Source organism: Muscardinus avellanarius (genome assembly GCF_963383645.1).
Source record: "Muscardinus avellanarius genome assembly, chromosome: 7".
NCBI lineage: Eukaryota > Metazoa > Chordata > Mammalia > Rodentia > Gliridae > Muscardinus > Muscardinus avellanarius.
This window is the reverse complement of record NC_137793.1, coordinates 57,349,121-57,363,078: the sequence shown is the minus strand read 5'-3', so window position 1 is coordinate 57,363,078 and position 13,958 is coordinate 57,349,121. Positions and strand designations below refer to the sequence as shown.

The window sequence follows — 13,958 nt, the reverse complement described above, 5'->3', positions numbered from 1 at the left end:
GCATTTTATGGTTGAGGTTTAGGAAGCATGTTAATATTCTATGTATTCCAAAAAATTAAACTAAATATAAAAGGATGAAGGAGGAAAGCTAAAACTGAAACAAACTCAACTGTTTTTCAAATGAAAAGAATCCAAAGTGAACACAGTGTTTAACTATATAACTTCAGTCTTTGGTGAAGCAGAGGGAAGGAGAAAGCGCAAACAAATTCTGTACTGTTTTGAATAGGTTTCTGTATGTAACATGGGCAAAGCAATTCTAAACAATTTTACATGGTACAGAGTTGAATAAATAAGTAAACTGTCTGATGATGTTGAGGGCCATAGTTCTTCTTGAGAAAGACATACAATTATGGAATGGGGGGAGACGAGAGAGAATGCTGACAAGACATCTGTAAATGAAAGTAGTGGTATGAACTCACAATTTCTTTTGTTTATTGGTGTGTGTGTGTGTGTGTGTGTGTGTGTGTGTGTGGTGCTAGGGATTGAACCCAGGGACATTCTGCTTCTAAGCTATACCCCCAGACCTATTTTATTTTTTATTTTGGAAATAGGGTCTCAGCTGCTGGCAGCCTCACTAAGATGTTGAGGTTGGTTTCGAACCTACGATCCTCCCGTCCAAAGTACTGGGATTACAGGCATGCAACACCATGCCTGGCTAAACACACTTTCCAAAATGTACACATGGGTGCATATTTGCATGTTCACGTATGCACATACTTTCAAACTTGCTGAAAGGACCAAAAAGCAAAAACATGCCAGTAGTCCTCAGATCTTGGTCTCTGATATTATTCCTTATTAAAAGAAACCAGGAATATTTGGAGAATACTCATTCAAGGGCTGGTACAGGCTGGGTTCAAGAGAGGTACAGGATGAGTCTAGAACATCTGTTATGCCAGAAAGCATGACAATTCTTTTAAAATACCAAACAGGTTGGGGCATATCACAAGAATGCAGGAAATCTTTTTTTTTGGTGGTACTGGGGTTCCTGAAAACCCTTCTACTTCTGGGCTACACTCCCAGACCTTTTTTTTTTTATATATTTTTATTTGAAAATAGGGTCTCTTAAGCCAGCGCGGCTGGCTTTGAACCTGCGCAATCCTCCTGTCTCCACCTCCCAAGCGCGGGGATTACAAGCGTGCGCCACCACGCCCAGCTTGACAATTCTTTTAAAATACCAAACAGGTTGGAGCATATCACAAACATGCAGGAAGTCTTGATGGTTTCCTCCTGGTAAAGTTTAGGACAGTATGAGCAGCAAAATAACCAGAAACACAACTAATGATGTGAAAAATGGAATTTTCACATGAAAAATGGAATTCACGAGTCCACACTGACAATAACGAGACAAATGATGAGAGAGGAGAGGAATGCTTACAGTCAACTGCTGAGATGACAGCCAGCTGCTAAGTGTGGGGAGCCATATAGTTGGAAAATCAGCCTTTTGCAACCATCATACCACAGAGTCAATGTGCAAACAATTACCCATGGATGTTAAATCCAGGGAAAATTTTTAATGAGTCAACTATTTACATGGTCTTAAAAGTGTTTCCCACAAAATTTTAGTTGCAAGAGGGAAAAAATAGCCAACAGTGGAGTGATCAAAATTAACACCATCAGGCTGGAGGTATAGCTCAGTGGTACAGCACCTGTCTAGCCTGCAGGAGGCCCAGGTTCAACCACTAGCACAGCAAAAATAAAGAAAAAGAGAAGAAAAAAACCATCAATAAAAGGCAGGTGGATGATATGAGCCTCCTGATGTGAAACCCTGAGACCCACGACACCTGAGACTATAATCAACAGCTGAGACTACATAACCTGAATCGAGCCATTGAGAAACATTAAATAAACCCAAAATAAAGAAAGCTCTATTTAAAAAGTTAAAAAAAAAAAAAAAGCCAGACATGGTAGCACACACTTGTAATCCCAGTACTTGGGAGGCTCAGAGAGGAAAGTCCTGGGTTCAAGGTCAGCCTCAGGTACTTAGGCCCACTTCACCTTAGTGAGCCTGTTTCCTTGGGGTATAGCTCAGAGGAAGAATGCTCCTAAGTTCAATCCCCAGTACCCAAAGGGAACAAAGAGAGAGAGAGAGAGAGAGAGAGAGGAAAACGAGAACTACATCATCTAAAATGTGAATGCGCCCCAGCATGGTGGTGACACCTGTAGTCCCAGTACTTGAGAGGATGAAACGAGAGGACTGGAGGTTCAGAATTAGCCTTGGCAACTTAGCAAGATTCTCAGCAACCCTGTGAGACCCTGTTTCAATATAAAATATATAAAGGGCTGGGGGTGTAGCTCAAAGTTAGAAAGCCCCTGCACTCATCCTTAGTACCCCAAAAATGAGACTATTACACATGCCAAAGAAAAATCGTGGGGAGTGTTCCAGATTGAAGTAGGCCAAAGTGACAGGACAATTAAAGATAATTCCTGTCCCTAGGAATTAAAAAAAAAGTTAGAAAAAGAATTTTCAGGCCACTTGAAAAAGTATTAGAGTAATGAATGTTATTTAGTGAAGCTGGTATGTATAACCCTCTTTAGGTATACAAAGTGAGTACTTAGGAGTAGAAGGGCTAGATTATGTATAACATATCTTTAGGAGAAAAAATGGGAGGGAGAGAATGTGTGCACATAAATGAAAGAAATACAAGTTTAGGAAAAAGTGCAAATAAGGTAATAATCAGAGTATGGGGTATAAAGATGCTTTGTATGTTTTTATTCTTGCAACTTCTCTCTAAGTTTGAAATTATTTCCAGATGAAAGATTTTCTATTTTTTAGAACTTAGTTGGAAGGATTATCTTTCCACACAGTTAAGTAGAGAAACATGATTTTAGACATGAAATTGATGGTTAGTCCAAAAGTAAATGTTCAAAATGATCTGACAAACACCTCTCGGCTTGCTGAGCACGGTGATGAACACCCACAATCCCAGTCCTTGGGGAGATGAGGGGCTAAGACAGGAAGAGCACAGGTTTGAGGCTAGTGTGAGGTAACTCAGCAAGCCGCCATTTCAAAATAAAAATAAAAAGGCTGGGGGTGTAGCCCAATGGTACAATGCTCTTGTGGTCACTTCCCAGTACTACAAAAACTAATTAATTGATTAAAATAAAAATAAGCCACGTGCCTGTGCAATCCCAGAACTTGGGAAGCTGAGACAGAAAGATCACAGCCTCAGCAACTAATGAGATTCTCAGTAACCTAACAAGACCCTATTTGAAAAGAAAAATAGAAAGGGCTGGAATGTACCTCAGAGTTAGCATGTCTCTAATTTCAATTACCAGTACTGCCAATAAATAAATAAAATAAAATGTAGCATGAATATAGCTCAAAGACAGAACACTCTCTTTAGTCAACCCCTAGTACCATAAATACTAGAATTATTGGGGTGCATCTCAAAGGTAGAATGCCCCTAGGCTCATCCCTAGTAACACACACATATATCCAAGTGTGTTCTATAAGTCAGACATTAAGGAGATACACAAAAATATAAAGCAAAGCAACTTTTCTTACTAAATTCTTTTGTTTTAGAAAAGATAGTTTGCAGCCGGGCGTGGTGTCACACACTTGTAATCCCAGCATTTGGGAGGCTGAGACCGGAGGATCACGGTTCGCAGCCAGCCTCAGCTACTTAGTGAGGCCCTCTGCAACTCAGTGAGATCCGGTTTCAAAATAAAGAATAAAAAAAAAAATTGGGCAGGGGGTGTAGCTCGGAGGTCAAATATCCCGCAAAAAAAAAAAAAAAGATAGTTTGCTTCATAAAATGAATTGTTAAAATGCAGTAGACTTGTTATTTTTAAACAAGCATTTCAAAACTCCTCTTTTTGGCCAGGCGTAGTGGCACACGCTTGTAATCCCCATGCTTGGGAGGCAGAGACAGGAGGATCGCACAGGTTTGAAGCCAGCCTTGCTGACTTAAGAGACCCTGTTTCCAAAAATAAAAATATAAAATAGGTCTGGGAGTATAGCCTGGAGGTAGAAGGGTTCCATCCCCAGTACCACCCCCCAAAAAAAAAGTTTTGCCGGGCGTGGTGGCGCACACTTGTGATCCCCATGCTTGGGAGGTGGAGACAGGAGGATCGCGCTAGTTTGAAGCCAGCCTTGCTGGCTTAAGATACCCTGTTTCCAAATAAAAATAAAAATAAAATAGGTCTGGGAGTGTAGCCCAGAGGTAGAAGGGTTTCCAGGAACCCCAGTACCACCAAAAAAAAAAAAAAAAAAAAAATTTAAGTTTTTATACTGTACACATCAACAGAATATCCCATTAAAAAAAAAAAAAACTCTCAGCATCCTCAATAACTTTTTTTAAAATCCCTATCAAGTCCACTTCAAGAATCGTCTGGAGTGTGAAAGGGCTGCCTCAAATGACAATGTACAGTAAGAGCAGTCAAAACCAGACAGCAGTCTATTGCTTCAATTCTCTTTCTGTGAAGGTCAGAAGCAACCTTGGGGACCGGAGGGCACCACAAGTCTACAGAAGATTCTTAGTACAGCTCAGAAATGCAATACATGCGAAAAGACAAATCCAAGTACAGGAAAAGAAATGGGTACTCCAATGACAAGAAATCACTGACTGCTCTGACAAGAGAATGCAAAATAACCACCGGAGAGCAGGTGGCTGGCTGGTCCGGAAGGTGTGCTGCTAGTTGGGGAACCCAGAATCAGTGACCACTGGTAGCAAACGGGGCACTCTCCCAGCAGAAGCCACGATGCTGTGGTGAGGGGAGGTCTGTACTGTCGAGTTCCAGGCGGCAGCCTCCACCCCGTCCACAGGTTCTTGAGCCCTCTGAACAGGAGAACAACTTACTGCTATCCACAAAGCAGGTGATCTGTCTGATTAAGAACATCCTCTGCTGTGGCATTCACACGGACCCAATGTTTTCAGGCTCAGGGCTCAGCCACACAGCTCTTTCCCAAACCTCCTTGCAGAAGAAAAGGAAGAAGCAAAAGAAAAAGGAATTATAACTCCCACTTAAAAAGAAAAATGGAGGTGACATCCACAATGTCCTATTCCAGCCCACCTTATAAATTTTCCACCTTATTTTATTCCAAGTCCTTGACCCTCAGGTAAACCCATCAGCCTGCCCAGGCATCTATAAATCCTTACTTCAAGCCAGTGACATGATCTCACTAATCCTTTAACTGGCCGACCTCCTCAGGAAGGGACTCCAAGACGGGGGCCGTTCACCTGCACCTGGTGCTGATGAAATTCACAGAATCAGCCATCAACCCAAGCAATGCCTTTTATACACTACTCGAACCTGGGCTTCCCAGTCTCTACTTGACTCTATCTTGGATTAAGAAGTCACTGGGAGAATCCTGAATTTGCTGAACTATTCCTTTCAAAGCCTAACATTCTTAGTAACTTCATTCATTTAGAAAAATTATCCAACACTTTAGCTTCTCAGGTTCCTAATCAGACACCATCAACTTTTTTTTTAAATGGGGCCTTGCTATGTACCCCAAGCTGGGCTGGAACTCAAAACCCCTCCAGCCTACATCCACAAATAGATGGAATTAAAGGCATACAACACTGTTCCCAACTTCAGCAGTCAACCTCAGGCACTTTCAACTATCCCCTAACCCTCACTGCACCAATATATACACTACTTCTAAGAATAAATATGCGAAGTCCACCCACACTGACCATTCTATCTTGTCTTTGACCACATCAGAATCTCTAATTCAATTTTTCTGCCACATTTCACTGTCCATCACCCTTCTCATTTGCTAGTTTAGAAACCACAATCCATTGCCAGGCATGGCAGTACATGTCTATAATCCCAGGACATGGGAGGCAGAGATAGGAGGATCACATGTTTGAGGCCAACCTCAACAATCTAGCAAGGCCCTCAGCAACTTAGTGAGACTCTGTTTCAAATTTAAAAAAAAAAAAAAAGTACTGGGGATGTATCTCAGAGGTAGAATGCCCCTTGAATTTAACTTCCAATACCAAAAAAAAAAAAAAAGAAAGAAGACAGCATGATCCATGATTATACCTTCCCTTACCTACAATGCCAAGCCCTTCCCTCTCTTCATCTTCCCTCTCTCAATCTGACAATCCTGGGTCAACCCAACTCCCATAGCCAAGCAGCTGAACACTAGAAGGGAAAAACAAAAAGTTCTATCCTATTAAGCTTTCTCCACTTCATGTAAATGGATGCAAGTTTTAAATGAACCTTCAAGACTTCCCAACAATCCTACATTTAACTAGGCAGCTCACTCTTCTCTCCCAGACAATCACTGCAAACCTCTCTGTGCTGTTGAGTCTGACCATGGACCTGTGATTCTCCTGGGGTTACAGGTGTGCGCCACCCTGCCTGGCCTGGCACTTCCTCTTCTTACAGAGCAAGACCTGAAGCCATTTCCTCATCTCTACCTAGTCTTACTCCTTGGCCAAGACAGAGTCATCATCTCACTAGACGGACTGTTGGACTGCCTTTACGCCTGCTCACATTTATCCACACTGCAACTCCGTGTCCGTAACTGATGTGTGTCATTAACATGGTGCTGCTTTTCCACAACTAATCTAATATTCTTCATGAACATCTACCCTAATAAATAGCCAAGTAAATTAAAACTTGTCAAGCTTTTCCAGTTGATATTTAAACCATTTAACTTCTTGCCAGGGCTGGTTTAAGCAGCTGCTTTCAGGTAAAATTTTTTCCAAGAACTTAAGGGACATCCTTGAAGTAGTAATGGGAAGAAGCCCTGGTAGTGTCTCTCTGGATCCTTGCTGATCTATGAGGAGGTAGCCAGGCCCTGTTGCTGGACTGGCACATCTCATTTTTTAGGGTGCCTTGCTGGCCTCCATCCCTGGTGTCTATGGTCCTGACTTTGAAACTCTATATACACAATCCTTTGTCATGATGCCTGCTGTTCCATCAGGCCTCTCTATGCTCTTCCACCTCTCTCATGGTGGTATGACAGCATTTGAGAAACTCCTGCTTCAAGCCAGGCATAGTGGTGCATGCTTGTTATCCAGCATTTGTGAGGTTAAGAGAGAAGGATCACAGGTTTGCAGCCAGCCTCAGCTACTTAGTGAGATTCTCTGCAAATTCGTGAGACCCTGTTTCAAAGTAAAGAATAAAAAATAGGGATGAATAGGGATAGGGGTGTAGCTCAGCGACAGAATGCCCCTGGGTCCCATTCCCAGCATACAGAAAGAAGGAAGGAAGGAAGGAAGGAAGGAAGGAAAGAAAGAAAGAAAGAAAGCAAGCTCTGCTTCAGCCAAGTATTGTGGCACACATCTGTAATCCCAATACTTGGGAATCTGAGACAGGAGGATCACAGGTTCGAGGCCAGCCTCAGCAAGTACTGAGCTCTCATCAATCTAACAAGACTCTATTTCAAAGTAAAAATAAAATAGGGCAAGCCAGGCATGTTGGAGCACACTTGTAATTCCAGTATTTGGAAAGCTGAGACAGGAGGATTGCAGGTTGGTGGACAACCTCAGCTACTTAATGAGGTCCTCCACAACTTAGTGAGACCCTGTTTCAAAATAAAGAATAAAAATAGAGCTGGGGGTAAAGCAGGGTGTGGTGGCGCACGCTTGTAATCCCAGCATTTGGGAGGCTGAGACCGGAGGATTGCGGTTCGTGGACAGCCTCAGCTACTTAGTGAGGCCCTCTGCAACTCAGTGAGACCCGGTTTCAAAATAAAGAATAAAAAATAGGGCAGGGAGTATAGCTCAGAGATCAAATGTCCCTGGTTTCCATCCCCAGACCCGCAGTAGAATGCCCCTGGGTTGGATCTCCAGTACCACACACACAAAAAGAAAACAGACCCTGCTTCCAAAGCTCCTCTATCTAGCCACTTCCTTCCAACAGCGTTGTGTCCAAGGGTTAGCACATGGCTGTCTCCTCTCAAGAGTTCCAATAAGAGGGCTGAGGATGTAGCTCAGTGGTAGAGTGCTTGCCTAGCATGTATGAGGTCTTTGGTTAAATCTCTAAGCCAGGCATGGTGACGCACACTTGTAATCCCAGTACTTGGGAGGCTGAGACAGGAGGATTGCACAGGTTTGAAACCAGCCTCAGCCACTTAGTGAGGCTCTCAGGAACTTAGCAAGACCCTGTTTCCAAATAAAAAATATAAAAAATAGGTCTAGGAGTATGGCACAGAGGTAGAAAGCCTCTGGGTTCCATCCTCATACACCCCCCCCCAAAAAAAATCCCCAAATAAGGTGCAGAGCCAAATCACCTCTACTCCTATATGTTCCCTAAATCCACTTAACATCCCCTCCATAATACCAAAACTTTGGTCACACAAGAAGTTTCAGAAGCCAGGCATGGTGGCGCAACCTTGTAATCCCTGCGCTTGGGAGGCTGAGACAGGAGGATCGCACAGGTTCGAAGCCAGCCTCAGCTACTTAGTGAGGCTCTCTGCAACTTAGTGAGACCCTGTTTCCAAATAAAATATAAAATAGATCTGGGAGTATAGCCCGGAGGTAGAAAGCCTCTGGATTCCAGCCCCAGTACCACGAAAAATTAATTAATTAATTAAAATATAGCTGGACGTGGTAGCACACGCTTGTAATCCCAGCATTTGGGAGGCTGAGACTGGAGGATTGCAGTTTGCGGTCAGCCTCAGCTACTTAGTGAGGCTCTCTGCAACTTAGTGAGACCCTGTTTACAAATAAAATATATATATTAAAAAAAGGTCTGGGAGCATAGCCCGGAGGTAGAAAGCCTCTGGGTTCTACTCCTAGTACCACCAAAAAAAAAAAAAAAGAGAGAGAGAGAGAATAAAAATTAGGGCTGGGGTATAACTCAGAGGTAGAAGGCCCCTGGGTTCCATCACTGGTTCCATACATACATACATACATACATACATGCATACATACTACAGCTGGGGGTATATAACTCAAGGGTAGAATGCTCCTGGGTTCAATCCCCAGTAGTGAAAAAAAAAAATAGGGTTGGGGATATATTTATTTATTTATTTTGTGGGTCTGGGGATGGAACCCAGAGGCATTTGACCTCCGAGCTACACCCCCTGCCCAATTTTGTATTCTTTTTTTTTTTTTTTTTTTTTTTTTGGGTGGTACTGGGGTTCCTGGAAATCTGTCTACCTCGGACTACACTCCCAGGCCTATTTTATATTTTTATTTGGAAACAGGGTCTCCTTAACCCAGCATGGCTGGCTTCGAACCTGCTTGATCCTGTCTCCACCTCCCAAGCACAGGGATTACAAGAGTGCTCCACCACACCCGGCTGGGCTGGGGATATATAGCTCAGGGACAGAAAGCCTCTGGGTTCAATCCTCAGTACCACTGCTGTGAACTTTATAAGATTAGGCTTGGGGGTGCTACCTTAAGAAGTTAAGGCCACCTATAAACAAATAAAATAATTACAATAGAATTGTGCATGCTACATTTACTAAGACAAACAGAAAAGAAAACGCACAGCCTGGCTTGGTGGCACACATCTGTAATCCTAGTACCTAGGAGGCTGAGATAGAAGGATCACAGGTTGGACGCTAGCCTCAGCAACTTGGCAAGACTCTCAACAACTTAGTGACACCTCGTTTCAAAGTAAAAAGTAAAATAGGGTTGAGAGTATAACTCAGAGGTAGAATGCCTCTGGATTTAATCCCTAGTACCACAAAAAATAATAATAATGATAATACATAACCTATTTGCAAACGATCTCCTTCCAACTAAAAATGTGTGCAACAGAAAAACACTCTAAATGATTTCTGGCCATATTCTCATTGTCCTTTAATCTTTCTCTGATGTTCATCTTTCTTTTCTTCCTACAACATGAAAAACTGGAAGCCAATCCTTAACGAGAAGAACAAGAGAAGCTGTGAAGTAGATTTGAGTTTCTCCATTAACAAAAATAAAAACACGGAAATAAAATACTAATCAAAACAGTCCTAGGACAAAACAAAGCAGGTAACAATCATTTTATAGGCTAATAAAATAATTTTAATGGATTTTTTTTTCTATTTTGATCCAGTTCATATAACTGTTAACTGTTACAAAGTATACAACATTTTTTTGGCAGGGGGGGGGGTGGTGGTAGTATGTGTATGGTACTGAGGATTGAACCCAGAGGTTCTCTACCTCCCAGCTACACCCTCAGCCCAATTTTTTACTTCTTATTTGGAAACTGGGTCTCACTAGGTTGCTGAGAGCATCACTAAACTAAGTTGCTAAAGCTGACTTCAAACCTGCAGATCCTTCTGCCTCGGCCTTCCAAGTTCTGGAATTACAGGCATGTGCCACCATATTTGGTCACAATATTTTTATTCCATTACTTAATGCAAATAAAAGACAATAGAAAAGATGATAGAAGAAAAATTATGCCCGACAGTCATACTATAATCTAAAAGTACACTATGTGCTAGGCATTGGGGCTATAAAAATCGAAAGATTCTACAGCTATCCCAAGGACTTTATAATTGACATAGGATAAAAAGAAACTAATTTTACTTAGAAGGAACAAACAAACTTAACCCCAATGATGCATATTCAACAGTGGTGAGACCTTGGGAAACTATGGAAAACTTTTCTCTAAGTATTTTCAGGCTGCAGTAATTCCCAACCAGGCACTTCAGAACACTACAACACAACGAAATGTGACTGAGTGTTCAAGAAGTGCCCACGGCATCACAAGTCAATGTAAGTATGTACAACCTGGAGACCCAAAACAAGCACAAAGATATGTTTTGGGTGGTGGGCACTGAGGATTGAACCCAGGAGAGCCATACCAACTAGTTACAACCCCATCTCTTTTTTTTTTTTTTTTTGCGGGTCTGAGGATGGAAGCCAGGGGCATTCGACCTCAGAGCTACACCTCACACCTCCAGCCCTATGTTTTATTCTTTATTTTGAAACAGGGTCTCACTAGGTTGCGGAGGGCGTCACTAAGAAGCTGAGGCTGTCTGCGAACTGCAATCCTCCGGTCTCAGCCTCCTGAATGCTGCAATTACAAGCATGTGCCACCACTCCTGGCCCTTTTTTTCTTTTTTAAACAGGGTCACAAGCCTGGCATGGTGGCACACACTTGTAATCCCAGTACTTGGGAGGCTGAGACAAAAGGATAAAAGGTTTACGGCCAGCCTCAGATACTTAGCACGGCCCTCTGCAACTTAGTGAGACCCTATTTCAAAATAAGAATAAAAAATAGGGCTGGCGGTATAGCTCAGAGGTAGAATGCCCGGATTCAATCCCCAGTACAGCATAAATAAATAAATTAAGTAAGTAAGTAAGTAAGTAAATAAGTAAATAAATAAATACAGGGTTTCTATAGATTGCTGAGAATTTCACTAAATTACTGAAGTTGGTCTGGAACCACAATCCTCCTGTCTCAGCTTCACAAGTACTTGGATTATAGGCTTGTTGCCAAGAATAGCTAGCACATTTAAATGTTTTGGGTGACTGAGAAAGGAGGATTGCAGGTTAGGATACTGCCTCAGCAATGTAGGTAGACTCTCAACAATCTGGTGAGAGCCCTGTTAGGGCTGGGATATAGCTCATAAATAGAATGCCCCTGGGTTAAGCCCCAGTACCCCCCCCCCAAAAAAAATTGTTCAGTAGTCAGGCATGGCAGCACCTTTCAGATATTTGACCTGCTCTGAGGGGCTGTGACAGGAGAATCACAAGTTCAAGGTTAGCCTTGGCAATTTGTTGAGACCCTGTCTCAAAATAAAAAATAAAAAGGCTGAGGATATAGCACAGTGATAGAGTATCCCTGAGTTTCATCCCTAGTTTTTTAAAAAAAGAACTAGTTTATTTAGTATCTGTTTAGTTTATTTTGTTGGAATTCTTGGCATTCACTAATATATGTCTTTTCTGTGTTTATGTTTGTTGATTTCCCCATTGGATAAATATTTGTGGGAATCAGAACCTGCTTCCTATCTTAAGGCCAAAAAGGTCAAATACCTTCTCATTCCCTTGCAGCTGGGGTTCCCTTCAGAGGCGGTGAACTGAACTCAGCCAATCCAAGACAACCATTAAGGACTCTGAATCAGAAGCAAGTATCACAAAGAAAAATGGTCGAGAGCAACTCTCCAGCAACCACTAGGCCCCCAAGAGCAGCCATAGCAGGGTCCAGTGTCCATGCTGCTAGTAGTATGTGCTGCAGGATCCATTTTTACTAGGCAACAGGAGTGATTCCAGCCCCAACTATTCCTGCAACACATTCTGACTTGGTTTCTCCCCTTTTGCAAAGCTTGATTTCTCTAAACCTTAAAGCCATGCTGAGAATTTCCCAATATCCTTTTGAGAAATTCCTTTTTCAGTGAATGGTAGGTGCTTTATATTTAATATTTAATTTTTAATTCTATAACTACATGCACATGCTGCAGATATCCATTAATTGATTTCTCATAGCACTTCATATTGTCACTATTTCCAGGCTTCCAAAACAGTGTCACTAAAATTCAGGCAACTGGATAGGCAATTAAGAGATTGGCCTAAGCCAGGCATGGCTGCACATGCCTGTAATCTCAGTACTTAGGAAGCTGAGACAGGATAGCAGGTTCAAGGACAGCCTCAGCAATGTAGAAAGACTCTCAGCAACCCTAGCAAGACCCTGTTTCAAAATGAAAAAAATAAGGAGGCTGGAAGTGTAGCTGGAAGGTAGAATGCGCCCAGTTGAATCTCTAGTAACACACACACACACACCCCGAGATGGGCATGGCCAGGAGAGACAAGAAGTGTAGCTCAGAGGTAGAATGTTCCTGGGCTGATCCTCAGTACAAAAATAGAAACAGCTGGAGGTGTAGCTCTAAGGCAGAAGCCCCTGGAGACAGACAGACAGGCAGGCAGGCAGGCAGGCAAACAGACTGACTGACTGACTGACTGACTGACTGACTGACTGACTTGCCTGCAGTCACTAAATGGCAAAGTGCACCGTGACAGTAACTTAACATAGCACATTAACTGCACCACTATTTTGGCCCTTCTGATATACTATAATTGCCTCTCTCACTCAATCTGCTCCTTAAGGAGTATTTAAAAAGCCAGGCTGTAATCCTAGTACTTGGGAGGCTGAGACTGGAGGACCAAAGCTTCCCAGGCAGCCTCAGCAAGTTAATGGGACCCTGTTTCAAAAAGTAGGGCTGGGGGTGTGTGGCTCAGAGGCATAATGCCCCTGGGTTCAATACCCAGTAGCAGTAAGGGGAAAAAAAGAGAATTAAGGATGCCCAATTCATCTTCATCTCCCCAAGTCCAAAAACCGTGGCCCACAAAAGTGAACCCTAAATACCAGGATACTTCTCCCTCCCGCGAGCCTGGCCTGTTGGGGGGGGGGAGGTCTCTGCCCTGCTCCTTCACACCCATCCTCGCCACCTGTGATTTCCACGGCCATACGGACAAGCCCTGTCGCGCACGATGCAGACGTGTTGGTTTCCCAGCAAAATGACCCGGTGCCCACTGCTTCCCCTTAACTTGGCAGCACTGGCCCCGATTCCTGCCGCAGCCCTGGTGGGGCGGCCGCGGGGTGGCGGGTCCGGGTCCCCTTCGCCGGGCAGCGCCGGCGCCCGCCCCCGGCTGCCCGTCCGCCCGCCCGCCGCACGTACCCGAGCAGGCAGCGCTCGCAGACGACGCCGCGACTCCCCTTGCACACCGTGTACGCCAGGGGGTCGGAGCGCAGCAGCAGCTCCCCGGGGCGCAGCGGGGCCGCGGCGCGCAGCCCGTTCCCCCGGCCCGCGCTCGCGAACTTCTCCACCTTCGGCGGCTCCATCCTTTCGCAGCTCCCGCCCTACAGACCGCCGCGGGTCCGGCCGCGGCTGTCACGCGGGTGCCAGGACTGCGCCTGCGCGCTGCGCACTGCGCCTGCGCCTGCGCGAACCGAGGCGCGGGGTGGCGGGGCCGCGCGTGCCCAGACCGGCGGCTCGGCCCGGGTCGCCGGCGCTCACCGCTGGGTGGCGATAGTTTCCACCCGCTGGAAATGCTGAAAAGGACGGTGCGGGAACCACGAGAGCGTTTTCCACCTAGCATAGACAGTTCTCAGCATTC

At 44.1% G+C, this 13,958-nt stretch overlaps 1 protein-coding gene across 1 annotated transcript in view; it reads right to left on the bottom strand.

Moving 5' to 3' along the window:
* The window catches only part of SMYD3 (SET and MYND domain containing 3), a gene marked incomplete at both ends in the record, with an annotated part of 658,176 nt that extends 644,493 nt beyond the window's left edge, over positions 1 to 13,683 (bottom strand). The window contains one exon of the mRNA XM_080699053.1: positions 13,520 to 13,683. Within this exon, the coding sequence (XP_080555179.1) occupies positions 13,520 to 13,683 (164 nt within the window). The remainder of the gene's footprint in view (positions 1 to 13,519) is intronic.
* Between the last annotated feature and the right edge of the window lie 275 nt (positions 13,684 to 13,958).